Source organism: Vicugna pacos, chromosome 12 (assembly GCF_048564905.1).
Source record: "Vicugna pacos chromosome 12, VicPac4, whole genome shotgun sequence".
In the NCBI taxonomy this organism is placed as follows: Eukaryota; Metazoa; Chordata; class Mammalia; order Artiodactyla; family Camelidae; genus Vicugna; species Vicugna pacos.
The window spans coordinates 53,998,704-54,016,018 of record NC_132998.1 but is presented as its reverse complement, the minus strand read 5'-3'; the positions used below and the strand labels follow the sequence as shown (position 1 = coordinate 54,016,018).

At 40.0% G+C, this 17,315-nt stretch overlaps 2 protein-coding genes across 2 annotated transcripts; one reads left to right on the top strand and one right to left on the bottom strand.

Moving 5' to 3' along the window:
* Positions 1 to 639: 639 nt before the first annotated feature.
* Positions 640 to 4,877, top strand: LOC102525044 (protein HP-20 homolog). Its single transcript, XM_006207163.4, has 3 exons — positions 640 to 646; positions 2,517 to 2,645; positions 4,432 to 4,877. The coding sequence occupies exons 1-3, from the start codon at positions 640 to 642 to the stop codon at positions 4,875 to 4,877; spliced, it is 582 nt and encodes a 193-aa protein (XP_006207225.1).
* A 4,269-nt stretch (positions 4,878 to 9,146) lies between these two features.
* Positions 9,147 to 12,677, bottom strand: LOC102524800 (protein HP-25 homolog 2-like). The gene is made up of 3 exons (XM_072973940.1): positions 12,635 to 12,677; positions 10,767 to 10,904; positions 9,147 to 9,586 (listed from the first exon to the last, which is right to left on the bottom strand). The coding sequence occupies exons 1-3, from the start codon at positions 12,675 to 12,677 to the stop codon at positions 9,147 to 9,149; spliced, it is 621 nt and encodes a 206-aa protein (XP_072830041.1).
* Between the last annotated feature and the right edge of the window lie 4,638 nt (positions 12,678 to 17,315).

The window sequence follows — 17,315 nt, the reverse complement described above, 5'->3', positions numbered from 1 at the left end:
CTAGACTTTCTGCCCTGCATTTGGCTTCCTGTCCAGAAAATGGTTTGTCATGACTCCAGATCTGTGGTTAAACATAAGGAATAAGTCTTCATAAAGAAATCATGGGGAGGGTATAGCTCAGTGGTAGAGCCCATGTTTAGCATGCGTGAGGTCCTGGGTTCAATCCCCAGGACCTCCATCAAGAAATGAATAAGCAACTAAGCAAACCTAACTCCGTCCCCCAAAGCAAACCAAAAAAGTGCAAAAAAAACCCAAAAAACAACTGTATTTCTTTTAAAAAAAAGAAGTCAGAGCAAGAGGAGAAATGGACCCCTTATTTTGGCCTCATATGTGTTGACAGCTGCTCCCATGGTAGACCTGCTGGAAAGGACACCTGAAAATGACAGGACTTGTAGTTGAGAACCCTCCCCAGGCTGAGATCCAGATTCACAAAGAGCGGGTGACCTGAATCACCTTGCCATTAAATATTAATTTTGTTGTTGTCCCAGATTGCACCAGGGGTAAATATTTGAAGAAGCAACTTTATACCGTTTAGCGAAGGCCTTGGGTGACAGGGGCCCAAGCCTCAGACACAGAGCGAGGCATTTCAGAAAGAAATCTGAGAGAAGCCCACCCCAAGGGAAAGACTTTGTCCCGAGAATGGCTGGTAGGAGACGGACGCAGGTTGTGGGAGGGGCTGATCTCCTCGTTCAAGTATTTGCAGGAGAGTGGAAGAAGGGTATCATTTTATTAATAGGGGTATGGATATCTGAGTGCCAAAGATGGGTTTTCTGACATTATTGCTCTGGGTGAAGAGGGTAAACACAGAGAGGGGATGCCATCTAACTCAAGGTGCTTCTTGTGGGTTGCTGTGCTGCAAGCCTTGGCTGGAAAAGTCAAAGCCAAGGGCAGAGGGTTTGGAGAAACAACAGGGCAAGGAGGCTACCTAATTAATTACCTAGTTAGAATCACTTATGGGTAAGAACGCTGATTCTTAACTGAAAGTGCCTAGAGGTAGAATCTTGTCACCAGCTGTACCTAACTAGCAATCTGGTTAGGAATAAGAACCGCCTCTTTGAATCCCAAGCTACGAAATCTGTCAAATGAAATAGGCACCTTACCTTGCAGGGGTATAATGAGTGGTTCTAGGCACTTTCTCAATAAGCTACTTTGCCATAGACAACTGGACCACAAGTATTTCCTCTGCAAACATGGTTGCTCCATAACTAATTGGCCAAAAGGCCATTTTGCTGTAAAAGATAAAATAATGAAAAATAAAAGAGGGTCATTAAAAAGGACATAATGAAACACAAGAAATGAATAACAAAATTGAAAGAGGCTTTATTGTGACATACAAAATATTTGAATACATTAACAATGCTGTGTAGATTCATGGCAATACTGTGCAAATAACTGATTTTACTCTGTAAGTTGTACCTAAGCACTTGTCTTAAAAGTCTTTCATAGTATTTTGCACTTTTTTTTTTTTGCTTGTTAATTTGTTTCTTCTTTCGGCATCACATTTTTTCTTTTTTTGCTAAAATTTTCTCCTTCGTTAAGAGAGGTATCAGTTTCCAAATACTAGGATGCATATTTGTGACTGAGCTTTGTGTTGTGTTGTGAAAGCCAGTACATGGGTTGTTCTTGGCATATTGTCACATGTCACATGGAACGTTGATGAACGTTCCAAAGTTCTATGGGAAATGTGGGTTCAACTCTGCCTTCAGATCACCCAGGGACTTGCAAGCTGATACGCTGTCATTTTCTAGTATAGTATGCAGTCTGGCTTTACACGCTCTTATTCCACACTTCCAGGAAGTTTTATCACCATATTTTCTATCAAGTCGATGTACCTAGTCGTTATCATCCACTGTTTTAAGACTGCCATGCCTACGTGTCTCTGTATGGACCATTTTAAGGGCTAAGATTTATGTAATACAAAAATGGGATTGCTGCATCAGTGGAGGAATGAAATCAAACTGTCAACCAGTTATTTCGTCTTTTATGGCAAAATTGCCTTGCAGCCAATTAGTTATCTGGCAAAATGTTTGCGGCAAAGATGTCCATGGCAAGGACGCTTACGGCAAAAACACTGGTCGTGTCATGAAAACTTGATCGTATGGTATTTCTAGCACAATGTTTTTTCCATGATAAGCACTCAATATATAGTATGCTCCAGCAAAAAGGAACTGTTTAGTGACTCAACAAATGTTATTAAGTGCTCACTATGTGCTATCAGTTCAAAGATGGATGAAAACAAAGGTTGAAGGTCCAGGATTCAGAATCACATTTAATTGAGTAATTATTACTATATATTATATGATAATGAAGGGGAGTTAACAAATTCTAACTAAAGTTCAGAGGGTCACATGCTCAGTTTACTAGTAAGGGTCAGGGTGACATTTGAGTCCATGTGTCTAATTCTAGAGATGATGCACTTTATGGACCCGGTTGCAACTCTACCTATCCTGTCCTCATATAAAAACAAAACAAAACAAAATGGAGGGAAAAAACCTCTCTTTGTTTCTTTAATCAAGGTATCGGGATATTGGTCAACATCATCTTAGTGGCAACTGCTGTCTTTGAGAAAGGAGGATGTGCTGGACCTCCCGGGGCACCAGGATATCCGGGACCTCCAGGTCTGAGAGGGCCTCCTGGTCCCATAGGTGAGATGTGTATTTCTTCCCTCTTATTTTGTATTCTTGGCGGGGAAGCCATAATCCTCATAGGCTCAGGAGGCATTGAAGATGAAAAGAATGTGTAGAAAATAATCAGCTGTAGGTTTGGGTCCCAAGGCAGGGAGGCCAGAGCCCAAATCACAGGGGACAAGGGAGAATGGCCCAGTTCCAGTACCAGGGGACTGTGACCCACATGGGTTAGTCATGGTGGGAGCAGGGGCTAAGTAGAGTCAGCATCATGAATCAGACTGTCTGATAAACAGTAATGAAAAAAGGGGTTATAAATTCAGCAGGGCATCACGCACCAGCAGAAGAACTGGATTTCACTGGGCATTTAGAGCCCAAAACCTAGTTATTATGAAAAGGATGGTGCCCAGTGAGCACCTGAGCATGCAGCAAGATTCTTCCTAGATTCTGTCCTGGTTACCAGGACTCCCTTGCAGCTTAATGAGACTAGACCAAGAGGGGACTCTCAGGAAAGCTCACAATCGTGAATAGTATCTTGTGGGGCCATTATTATTGGTCATTACCTACAAGGATTAGATTTGGTAATCTAAAGATTTTCTGGTCCCCAGACTTAGACACTCAGGCCCTTTTATTTATCATCCTTGGTAAGATTAGAGTCATTAACAAGAATCAGTCCCACCCAAATCAGGTTGAGATAATATATAGGATCACTGACATCCATATAGGATCAGAAATCACATTGTTCACCCTGTACTGTTTCATTTCCCAAAAGTATCCCAGGAAGTACAGAATCCTACCAAACAACCGGGGCCCAACAGAATTAATAATAGCTAATGTATGTTTTCTTAACAGTTGATTTCTTTAACTGACAAATAAAAATTGTATATATTTAAGGTGATGTTTTGGTACATGTATACCTTGTGAAATGATTACCATAATCAACTAGTTAACATATCTGTCACCTCAGATAGTTACCATTGTGTGCGTGGCGGGGGATGAGAACATTTAAGATCTACTCTCTTAGTAAATTCCAAGTATACAATACAGTGTTGTTGGCTATAGTCACCACGCTGTCCATTAGATCTCCTAAAGTCGTTCACCCTGCATAACTGATGCTTTGTCCCATTTGGTCAGCATCTCCCCATTTCCCTCCTCTGTATGTATTTGAGTAAAGAAAAGAGAAAGAAAGAAAGCAATGGCAGGATGAAGAGAGGAGCTAGAAGTAGAATAACGTGCATTCTCACTATCTGGTGTAGCAAGAATCAGAAATTTTCAATGGATCTGGTCAACTATAGTCACCATGCTGTCCATTAGCTCTCCAGAGCATACTCATCCTGCATAATTGAAACATTGTATCCTTTGACCAACATCTCCCCCTTCCCCCTACCCTTAGTCTCTGGCAACCACCATTCTACTCTCTGCTTCTATGTGTTCGACTTTTTTAGATTCAGCATATAAATGAGATCATGACATAAAGGTTTTTCTGTAAGGTTTAATGTTTGTTTGGCCACTATAGTAAATAGTTTAAATGCAGTCTCATTAAGACTTCACAATAGCTGTATGAGAAGTCAATAATATTATTTTCAGATGAAGAAATACAGCCCCGAAAATTGAATTGACTTTAGCAAGTTCACATAGCCAGCCAATTTCAGAGATGTGACTTGTAAGCATTTAATCGTACAGCAAAGATCACTCTCTTAACCACGATGTTATAATAAAAAAAGTGGTGGTTTCACAGATCAACTGAGGTATCACCTTTTTATTGGATGCTATGAACTTCTTACTGGCTTGTCTCCATTTTCCCAAGGGGCCCCAGGTTTCCCAGGACTTCCAGGACTTCGAGGACAAAGTGTAAAATGCCCATGCGACAGAAAGTCAGCCTTCACTGTGAAGCTCAGTGGCAAGCTACCTTCACCATCGAAGCCTGTCACCTTCACAGAGGTCCTGTACAACGCTCAGAGAGACTTAAACAAGGACACGGGGGTCTTCACATGCAGGGTGCCAGGAAATTACCTTTTCCTCTTTGATGTAGAGCTCCGTCACTGCAAGGTGACCGTTTGGCTGATGAGGAACAAGAACCCTGTCTTAGAAAAGCATCAGGTCTCCACCAAAGAGTACAGGAATCTCTCAGGCATGCTGTCCCTTCCACTGAGCGTGGGTGAAATGGTGTGGCTAGAAGCTGCAGTGGAAACTGAGGAGCCTGAGCAAGCCACACTCACCATCTATTTCTCTGGTTTCCTAGCCTCCATATAGCAAAGACAAACCCCTTATGACTCTGCTGTCTAAAGCAAGCAAGCAAGCAAACAAATAAGCATGCACCACATCTTGACCTCTTGGACTTTTCCTTAGCATTTTGGAATTTTGGTAAATAGGTTCTACAATTATAGGAGGGAACAGGTAGATTTGGTCACAGAGGAACTGGGCTTTAGAAGTCTGTTTCAGAAGTCAAATGTGTTTCACTTAAAAACCACTCTTCTAATAATTACCCAGGCCACTCTGTCTCCTTGTCCCCAGACCCTACTATTGGATGGAAACCCTTTTCTCTAAGAGAAGCACACACATGGTCTCCCTTTACCCAAGCTACTTCTCCATCTAACTGACAGCTTCCACCATGAGCCCTTCCTCATCCCTCCAGCTCTTTCCTCTTCTATCCTTCACGCTGCATATTCTGTCAAGTCCTTTTTACAGTGAAAGGGGGTTGAAGTGAAACACATTACCATTATTCCACTTACGATAATGAAAGAATGAACCCTCCTTCCAAAGCTACAAAAACTTGGGGAAATATTGCATGATTTAAGGTAACACTAACTAATGAAACAGGTGAAAAGGGCTTACTTAACTCAATAGAAGTTTACTTCTCACTCATTAAAGTTCCAATATTGATATTTTTGGCTGGAGGTTGAACCTCTCCTAAACAGTGATTCTGGGGTTCGGGTTCTTCCCTCTCTTGCCTCTGCTATCTTTGACATGTAACTTACAAGCTCTCAGTTATTTCTGTACCAAGATAGCCAAAGGGGAAAGATCACAGAGAGTCGCATGTGAAATGTTTTGAATGGGCAAGGCCAAGAGATGGGTCACAGAATTTTTGCTTGCATGCCATTGACAAAAATCCAGTTGTTAACCATCCATAACTTTACCTCCTTTGGAATTTTGGTAAATAGATTCTATACACTTAAAAATCACTCTTCTCAAAAATAGATTTAAAAAATTTTTCTTCTGTATAGCACAGGGAACTATATTCAGTATCTTGTAATAACCTTTAATGAAAAAATATGAAAATGAATATATTATATATATATGCATGTCTGGGAGATTATGCTGTACATCAGAAGTTGACACATTGTAATTGACTATACTTCAGTTTAAAAAAAAATCAATTAAAAGAATCACTCTTCTCATAGCTACCAAGATCATACTTTCTGCTTATCCCTAAACCCACATTACTGGCTGGAGGAATCCTTTATCATATTTACAAATTAAATGAGACAATTACATAGTCATTTAAAAGGACAATAAAAGCATTTGATAAAAACTGGAACTTACTAATAATTTTTAATCTGTTAGGAAATAAAGAATAGAATTTTCTTAATCTGATAGTGACTACTGAAATATTACATGTAGAACATTTCACCCTGGAAAAGTAAGCTTTCATATGGAGGACCAGAATAATATGCCCACAATCACCACTACTCAGTACTGTAACTGAGCCCCCTGGGCTTTGGGGGGCCTTCCCGGGGCAGACCCCTCCCCCATATCCTCTGCCGTAGCTCCTCTCTGAAGTATCCAGATACTAGTCACCAAAAATGTCTTCGCTCATGCTGTAGCACCTGCTAGCCTGACTCTAAATTGCACATGTTTCTTTAGCGCCCTCCCCATCCCTCTTTGTTCCAGCATGTTTTGTTCCAGGCACAGAAATGTCTAGAGATATGACTTGTTAACTCCAGGTGCAGAAGACAAACACCAGACCAAGGCCCACTGGAGGCGGAGGTCATGGTCTGATAACCACAGAACCAGGTGGCCCCATCACCAGGTTTTCTTGATGTCAATACAATCGTGTCAAGGAGGAAAGAATGCAGCCCCTGCATGTTCACAGATGTTTATCAGAAGCTCTGTTTCTTGCTACTACCCCACCCCAGATCGGGCTCACAGTCTTGAGACGCTAGCCTGCTGTGACCCACTTTGCCTGGCAAAGAAGTAAAGCTCTTCTTTTCTGCTTCACACAAAACTCTTGTCTCCAGATTTCAATTTGGCACCAGGGCACAGAGACCGGGATTCGGCAACAGTATCACACCGGAGATGTCAGTCGTGGGGTAAGCAGGAAAAAAAGTAAGGCACATAAAACTGGAAAGGAAGAATCAAACGTTTACGACATTCCCAGTATGGATCTGAAAATAGGTTAACACAGGTACTGTGAACAGCTTCTTGAGACTTTTGGGGACAGACCATACCACAATAGATTAATGGTAGAATTTTCCTTAAAATGTAACAGATACTCCCACTGATATTCATCCTGGGGAGAAATTAACATCGGGGTGGAGACAACGCAGCCCCTGCATTGGGGAATGGCTGCATCTTCTCTTCCCCTTGGGCGCCAGGATTACTGAGATTTAAGCGTTGAGGAGAGACTTGGAGCAATGCAGCTCTTACTGTTCTGCATCAGTTCCCTTCTTACGTGCTTTGGAGCAACTTCCTTACAGTTTTGCCAAATATTCTCCCCAACTTCTTTTATCTGTAATACTTTGAAGTGGTTAAGAGAATGGTTTCTAGCCCTTGGCAAAGTTTCCACGTGTAATAGAAAAAGATACAATCTGTCCTTCAAATATGGAATGGTGATGTATATAAGTAATAAGATTTCCCTCCTGATAATGTTTTACTCAAGCACTGAAGGCACGTGCAAGGCAAGCTCACCCTCTTATCAAGACGGCAGAGAGAGGCGACCTCATAACCGGTTAGCCAGGTGAAAAAATATTAGGCTAATTCACCAAAAGTCAATTTTCCAAAAGCCAGTTCAGTAAACGAGCTATGTAATGATTGGCCATTGTGTGTGTTTTAGGATTATATGCGTTTGCCTACGATTGTCGTAATTAATCAGTTATTTTGTGTCTGTTATTTAAATCAAAAACTGTAAAGTGGTACCGCTAACTCTAATACAGATAAATAACTACATATGGTATAAATGTGAGTGCTAGAAAGTTGAGGGTATAACTGGACTATTTTCTGGCAACAGGTCTAACAGTAGAGGGTAGGCTGGTGACTAGGGACAAACCTCCTCTGAATTTTGACCCCTTGGTTCACCAGAACTTCATCCAAATGGGACAAAAGGGCTTTGGGCAGCCGCTCCAGGGAACAGGGCGGCAGACAGCTGCCCGCATCGCTAAAATCATGTGTGTCTGTATTTCTTGCTAGACAAATGATGTGTGTACTTTCTATTACATTGAAAGTAAATTTCCACAGCGCTGTGTGGCCTGATCAACATTTCCATACTCTAGAACCCTGTCAGTTTTTAACCAAAAGATCGTTAGTTCTGAATAGCAGATGTCACAATGTTTTACTCTCTCCTTCTTCTCTCTCCCACCATTGTCAGCAAAAGGAAATTAGTAGTAGAGATGTGTTTCTTTCCCATTGATGGGAAATGTTATTTTTACCCTCACCCTTGGACACACACACACACACACACACACACACACACAGAATAGTCAAAAATAGCAAGAGTCAGTTTTGCATTTCTCATGTCCTTTCATCCCTATATAGTGATAAAGATGGTGGAAAATTGAATGGGAACATGTATCTTGAAAGAGGTTTGGAAGGATAAAGTGCCTTGCTTATGCTCTTTACCATGAGGAAAGATTTCATATTCAGAAACAGCTGAAACTTTTGAAAAAACAAAATACATCCTCTCCAATCTTCATTGAAATTTTTCAGAAATAAGTCAAAAATACTGGCAAAATGATATGCCTCCCTCGAAGTGTTTCTGGATATTATAGAGTACCAAGTAAATTAAGACACGCCAGGTGAAACTATTTATTGAGAGTGAAGTGGTTGGAAAAAGTATGTATTTAATACGTATAGTTTTATTTCCTCTTGCTCCTCTCCATGTCACACTGTAAATATCTGTTTATTGGGAGCTATGATCAAGACCTTTTCTTCACCTCCTCTGGTGAAAAATGTTCAGCCATAATCAAGGAAAGGAATAATGGCTTTCCTGTTTCCCCCACCTCCAAGTAGTAGGCAGCTTCCGACCAGTAACTATTTCCTGACATACCCCTTCCCCGAAGTTTCTAGGATATAGCAGAGTACACGAAATGCGATGGACTTTCAATAAGAAATTGTTGACCAGTTAATGGATTATAAATTTTAACTGTTCTTTGGGTTACATTCACATTGGTGAACGGGGCGTTCTTAATGGTATTCATCCAATGGTCTCACTTAAAAATATCTAAGGGGAAAGGGAAGTATTCTGTAGAATTTAGGATCACTTGAGGGATTTAAGTGTGCCGTTATCCCTTAGCCAGTGTAATTTCACTAGAGCAAATACCCGAAGAACACGCTTTGAATCAATCCTTTCTCAGTCTCTGCTGTGTCTTGCTCGGATTCCAGCCAGACTCTGTCTCCCACGGTCAGCTGCAAGATGACATTTCCGGAAACATGCCTATAATTATCCTCGGCCCTGGCTTCCTTCTCGAGGACTTGGGTGCCATTCTTCATGAGCCCTAACTTCAGGGCATGCTGGAACAGCTCGATGTCAAAGCCAAAGTGGTACACGCCAGGGACGCTGCAGGTGAACACGCCCGTGGTGAGGTTGAAGTGCTCCTGGTCGTTATGCAGGGCTTCCTTGAAGACAGTGGGCTGGGAGGGGGCTGGGAGGGGATCACTCCGCTTCACTGCAAAGGCAGGTTTGGCGGGGGATAGACACTCCTCAGTGTTTCCTGGAATCCCGGTTAGCCCTACTGGTCCTGGAAAGCCTGAAAACCCTTAACACCAAAGTAAACAGAAGGAGGTTGGAGGAGTTTTGAAGTTCATGCATTTCACAGCCCATATGTTTCTTTCCACACTACTCCTCCTCCCAGTCTCACTCACCCTTCAAGGATCATCTTAAGTATCACTCTTCCCAGGAAGTCTTTCTCTCATCTCTGCCATCACCATAGCAGAATCCAGCATCTACTTTGATCATAGCATTTGCCACGCTGGATAGTAATCTCCCCCATCAAGTACCTATTTTGCTTCCTTAATTAGACTATGAGCCAATGACCTGCTTAATTTTGTTTCTAACGCACCATCACAGTGTCCAGTGTAGAGTTGGTAGAGTCAGAATATTCTTTGAAGCAGTGATTGGATAGTCACTTGAATTGCCCTTCCTGTTGATTTCATAGGTAGATCATATGTTTTTTGTTATCACAAACACCAATTAAGGATGACTCTCGGGAAACACTGGCACAGGGAAATCTAGGAATTGGATCATTCCAGAGATAAAAGGGGATGTTAGAGTGATGTTTCCTGAGCTGGACTGTGCACTAGTGTCTGCAGGGCAGACTGTGAATAATACAGTACCTTGGCTAATAGTGCAGTGACCTTCTGAATTAGAATTTCAGGGGGGTGAATCCAGGAACCTGCATATTAAACAACGTCCACAGATAATTGTGATGCACAATCAAGCTAGGAATTCCTGATGCAGGATCGAATTGGGATAGTTTCCAGCAAGGTTGAGATGGCAGAGCTAGTGCTCAGAATTGAGGGGAAATCTCCTAACACCGGATTCTCAATGGTTGTCTCCAATACCATTTGGCCCTTGAATTTGCAGGAAACTCACCAGTACCTGTATTAATTATGGGTTAGCATAGAGTAACTGCCACTTTAAAGAGTGCACCAATCTAAATGCTATCTAAACCATCATTTAGGTTTACAAGGGGTGTCTTCAGGACTCATCCCTGAAGTTTTTCTGGGGTAAAAACCTCATCTCCTGTTTTAAGATCCTAGGTGCTTAGCTGTGCTTGGAAGTGGAAGTCTGCAGTAATTTTCCTCCAGAAAATCGTTGTCTCAGTCATTACTGTGGGAAACACCTGGGTAATTTCCACTGGGTTTATGGATATTTCAATCAGAGAGAAAGAAATGACCAATGCAATGTGGAAAAAAATGTTTTCTCACCTCGTGGGCCAGGTGGCCCCACGGGGCCGGGGGGCCCTGGAGGTCCGGGATATCCTTGAGAATCACAGGGCCCTTGAATTTCTGGAGAGTTGACTTCGGCCACGGCTGATACAACAGACAAAGCTAAAATCCCGACACCTAGAGCAGGGGATCAATGGATAAAAGTTCACAGAAGTTGAAAGTTGGTGCTGCTTCTCTTGAAGGATTATGTTCCCAGCACTGTTTGGGGAAGCAAATTCTCACAAGAGCTAAGTATGAGCTTAGTCATATCAGTGCTTTCCCCTCGCCCCCATCTTGCTCCTTGATGGGGTACAATCAGGGCCAAAGCTTCGGTCTCTTTAAGTAAATGCTCCCAGTGGTATCATCCCTATGATGGTTGGGCACTTGTAGCCCCTACAATTAAGCACAGTGTTGCCTCAAAAACAAGCCAATTGGAAGTTTCATTTACTACTCACTGCTTGTATCTGCATGGAAAACTTCTTTTCATTCTTAAAAACTAGTTCAGAGATCACTCATCTTGGGAAATACTCCATGACATGAGAAGACAGTCTATGAAGACGGGTGCCTCTCTTATGGGTAAACACTAGAGGAAATTATCCCAGAAGACTGCCATCCATCTCATCAACGAAACATCGATGAAACAACTTTTGTTAAGTATAGTCGTCTAAGTGCTAACCTTTTAACTGGTAACAACATATTTATTACAAAAACTCTTTATGGAGATACAGTTTGCATACCATAAAACTCTCTCATTTTTTTTCCATTTTCATATTCTTTTTCATGACAGATTACTAAAAGATACTGAATATAGTTCCCTGTGCTATACAGTAGAAACTTGTTGTTTATTTAATATATAGTAGTTAGTATCTGCAAATCTCGAACTCCCATTTTATCCCTTCCCACCCCCTTTTTTCTGATTTATTTTGTGATTGCACATAAAGTGCCTCAATTAATCCATAAAAAAAGAAGTTCAGCGTGTCCTCCCCCATCTTTGCAGGTGTATACTTATGTCCAAACTCATCAGGTTGAATACATTAAATACGTAGTCTTTTGCATGTGAATCATACCTCACGAAAGTGGTTTTAAAAAAATTCAAGAGGGAGGACGGGACAGTGTAGCAGATCACAAATAGATATGTGAATGGAAAATGTCCAGATCTTTTTGCTTTTGTAGTATAAAGACTAGAAACTCAAACTGAATACTGTAGAAATTAGAATTTAATTCCGTATTATAATTAGTTAAATAGTGAAAGAAGTTAGATCATTTTCAGGAGACAAGAAGAAGATTACAGGGGAAAGCTGGAGGCAGAAGGGACTGAAAATGGGATCAAAACAGGAGAAAGTGACACAGGAAGAATGACAGCAGCTCTCAGATGGGCAGAGAGAGGAAATGCGTGGCAGAATCCGAGATGCGTGCAAAGAAAAGCCCAGAGACCCTGCAAGCGCCGACATGCTAGATTGTAAGGATCAGCGGATTAGCATTAGGTTATGTATCAGAGCATGGACATAGAAAACACATTAACAGTCCATAGTCAAATATGTAAAAATTTTGCATCATCTGCCCTTCGGCTTTATTGAAGTCATAATTCCCCTGTACTCATTTACATACAGCAGACCTACTTACATCTGGATGACATAAGCTTTAGCTCACATAAAACTTCCACTTCCGCTCCTTTCTGTTTGCCGTATCAGACTGGAAAGGCTGAAATGAATCTATCATTTTGTCCAGTGTTATGGGAAAATCGTGTCTCGGAATTGTTATGATAATAAAAAGAACTGCAGGTGATCACAGGAGACTGAACTTTGGGTAGATCTCTGTACCAGCAGAGGGGGTCCGGTTCCTTACCTGTCAGTACTGGTTACACTTACCGACAATTCCCATGGAGAGAGACCGTCCTCCTTCCCTAGGCATCCTGATGTACAGGTGGAAACTGCTGTAATGAGTATGTCTTCAGCTGTTCTGTTCCTTTTCCACTTGTTTGCCTTTCAAAGGTACAGGGAAGATATTCTAATAAATCAGTTTTCTTTAATATTTAATTTTTTGGCTTATCTGAGGTCATTGGCCAATGACCTCAGCTGGTTTTCACCAGAGTAAAGTACAAGTTGATGTTCAAACAGAGGCTCTGTTTGTTATTTGTTCCTTTTTTTCTTTAACTGTCTTTTTTTTTGAATAATTAAGAATTTTTTTTTAAGGATCTAAACTTATCTCCACTACTGGTTCATTATCTTTACCTTTGATTTTATTGTTTTAGTATGCTTTTTCTAACATTTAGACTATATATTTTCAACTTATCACAGTATAATTACAAATATTATACCTCATCTCTTAATAGATAAAAACTTTAAAGCAGTATATTATCATTTACCCCTTTTCATTCTTTGTGATATTTCTGTCATATGTTTGTTTTCATACCTTTAAACTTTCACAATACATAATTATTTTTCTTGTTTGCAATAATTATTTTTTAAAGTCAGTAAATGAGCAACATATCTTACATGGTTCCACAAATTTACTATTTCTGATGCTCTTTATTTCTTCAGGTAAATCTGAGTTTCCTTCTTCACCATGATTTTTCAAGAACATTTTCACTGGATGTACAAATCCAGGCTGGTCATCATTTTCTTTCATGGCTGCAAAGGTATAATTCTATTGTCTCCTACATTTCATAATTTCCTTGGATAAATCAGCAACCTTTATTTTTTTCCCTTTAAAAGTAATGTGCTATTTTCTCTGACTGCCAGATTTTCTCTTCGTATGATTATGAAATTAAAAATGTGATGAAAATTAAAAGGAGAGTATCATAATGTTTTAACAGTCCAACAAATGAGGATTTGCACAAGTCGGCTCAATCATCTTTCCTAAGGAAGCTATTCTATGAGCATTCTCACTAGTCAACATTGTTGAGGGTGGTTTGAAAGTACAGACAAGTAGGGGAGAAGTAGACTCTAGTTAATAGGAGGTACAGGGGCCCTCTTTGGCTACAAGCATCATATATTTGTGGACTGAAAGGCTGTTTAGTTAGAGCTGTAAATACAGGAAAGACTGAGATGTAAATGGAGAAGGATGGAGGAGACAGGCCTTGCACAGCATTGTAAGCCAAGCAAAAGGACTGGTCTTCATCCTAAAGAAAATTGGAAACCAGTAAAGGATTTTTAAGCAGGGGATAGTATGACCATATTTACATTTTGCAAAGCTCCCATGGGTTGATAGGTAGGATGACTAAAATAGTATCACTTTAAAAAGATAAATGGGGCCAGAAATAAGCTAATTTCTCAGTTTTGTATACTTGAAAGCTATCCAACCCACAGATCGTCTTATTGACTTCACTACGGTTATTGAATTACTTGGGATTCTGAGCTTACTTGTTCAATTATTTATCCCTCCTCTGTAACATTTACTGAGGTCTAGTGTTTATTAATTATGTGTCTCACATGTATACCTACATATAAGACCAAGTCTTACCCATTTCTAGGGATAAGTCTTGCTCATTTAACCCAACAAAAAAAGGACTGGCTCATTTCTTTAAGGAAAGAAGAGTGATGGAGAATTACATAGAGAAGTGAGGAAGATGACAGACCCTAGAGAAAGCATAGCCACAGAAGAAAATATATAGGTTTTGCATGAGTAGGGAGACTACCAGGATGGGAAAGATCCCTCAGCTGGCCTGGACTGACATGAATTGGCAGAGTTAGGGATGCATAAATACCTGTAAGACTGTTAAATGAATTAAAGTTATTATCAAATCTTCTGAAAAAAAATCTCGAGACCAAGATGATTTCACTAACAAATTTCACCAAACATTTGAAGAAGAAATAAACACAATCTTAAAAATTCTCCTCCAGAAAATAAAAAAAGAGGACAATTCATAACTCATTTTTTAAGACCAGCCTTGTCCTGATACCAAAATCAGACAAAGATAATATGAAGAGAGAAAACTACAAAGTCATATCCTTCCTGAACATAGATGCAAATATCCTCAATACAATTTTAGCAAAAGAAATCCAACAATATATAAACAGAATAACACACCACAACCAAGTAGGGTTTAGTGAGGAACACAAGGCTGTTGCAGTCTGCAGACCTCAACAATATTAACAGTTTAAAGAAGAAAATCCTCAGGGTCATCTAAACAGATGCATAAAAACATTCAGCAAAAATCAACTTCCATTCGTGATAAAATTATCATCAAATCGAGAATAAAATTGAATTTCCTCAATCTGATAAAGATTATCAACAAAAAGTCCATAGCTAGCATCGTACTTAACCATCAAAGACTAAATTCTATTTTCCTAAGAGCAAAAATAAGTAAGGATGTCTACTCTCACTCTTATTCAGCATAGTCCTACCCAATGCAAAAAAGCAATTAAAGGAAATAAAAGGCACGCAGAATGGGGAAAAAATCTGTCCCTATTTGTAGATGACATGATTGTCTATGTTAAAATTTCAAGGACTCTACAAAAGAAACTTCTAGAGCTAACCAGTGAGTTAGGCAAGGTTGCAGAACACAAGGTCAGCACACACACACACTCACACACACATCAGTCATATTTTTGTATACTAGAAGTGAACCATTGGAAATAGAAATGAAAAACACTGACACAACATTGTAAAATGACTATTACTCAATAAAAAAAATGTTCAAAAAAAAAGAAATGAAAACCACAATACCACATATTATGGCTGTGAAAAAATGAAATACTTATGCAAAAGTCTAATAAGACGTATGGGAGATGAATGCTAAAAACCAATCAATAATCCCACTCCTGGGTATTCATCCTAGAGAAATGAAAATCTATGTTCTTGCAAAGATCTGTGCATAAAAGTTCCTGACAGTTTTATTTGTTATAGCCCCAAACTGGGAACAAACCAAATGGCCTTCAATGAGTGAATGAATGGGTAACAAACTCTGGTATGTCATATAATGAAATACTTGTGAGCAACAGAAAAGAAAAAAAATTATTGATACACACAGCAGCTTCAATCTGTTAAACACAAAATTCCATCAGGTAGATCTGAAGATCTAATTGGCTTTAGTAGGTGATTCCTGAATCACATGGCATCCCATCTAGCAACTAGAAGATGCTCCAAGAAATGGTACAAAATGGAAGGCTTTTGTAGAAAGGAGGGTGGGGCAAAGAAGCCATTAGCAGAAGAATGGAGAGGGTTATTTGGGGCCAGGATGTCTTTTGGGGGGAAGGAAATGGTGAAGATTTCATCAAGCAAACTGCCTCTTCTTCCTTTGGAAGATGGAGGTGGCACCACGGGACAGACTACCTCATTGGTGCTGACCAGCAAATCCCCAAATGGTTGATTAAGATTACATTTCTGGGGAAGGTCAAAAGTGCAGTTAGGTTAGGTACTAAATCTAGGTTTGGTGCCATGGGCTTTAGCACAAGTGATACCATTTGGGGCCTGTGGGTTTTCTCTTTATTAGGTGGATTTTGAATTCATTGTTTTGCGTGAAAAGGTCAATCACAAAGCCACTCAAATATCCATCAGCAGAAGAGTAAATAAGTAAATGGTGGTGTATTCATACAATGAAACACTATACATTTCTATACAATGAAATACTACACTACTGTTACCACAGTGTGGATAGAGTTCACAGACAGTATGATGTGTGAAAAAACACCAGACACAAAAGATTTATGCTGGATGATATCACTCATATAAGGTCCAAGAATAGGCCAAGATAGTTGATGATGCTAAAAGTCAGAATAATGGATTCAGTGCTGCAGATGTAGTTGTGGACCAGAAGAGCACCAAGGAGACTTCTGGGACGATAGAAATGCTCTATACAGTCATCTGGATGTATCCATGTTTGTATGTGTACAAAATTAATTAAGCTGTGTACCTGAGAGTTTTGCACTTTACTAAAGTTCAGCTGTAGAAAAGTATACATGAAGTATATATATTGAAGTTTATACTTCAATAATAAAAAAGCAAAACCCACCAATATTTTTTAAAGTCTAGTCATCAGTAGTGTAAGGTTGGCTTAGATCCTCATCACAATGTACAAAGAGCTTGATTACTTTTATCCTGCTATATTATGTGGCTTTGGTTTAATGCCTGCAAGATGGTTGTTGCGTCTGGAAGAACCGCATCTTCATTCTTTATAGAGAAATGGAGAAAGCAAAGGGCAGAGGCCAGAGGCCAAAGACGCAAGCCAGTTGAATTGTTTCCATTTTAAACGCGACTCCAGCAAATATCATGAACTTAACATCTCACCAGAAAAGATGGCGTTTTCTACGGTCACCGTGAATGGAATAGAATCTCGTCAAATTACATTTTTGTAATCGGGCTTATTGAGGCAATGCAAACAAATTTAGCTAGAATAGAAATTAGCTGGAAGAAGGGATTATTGAGTAAGGAACTAACAGCCTGAAGGAAATTAATGACCTGAAAATTATGAAGCCACAGAAATTCCCTCACCTCTGTCTTTGGCCCTCTGCCTCTATTGCCACGTCACCCACCCAGTTATGTATGCCTTTGGGAAATCATCCGATGGGAAGCATTTTCATTTGGTCTTTTAAACCAACTTGCTATCTC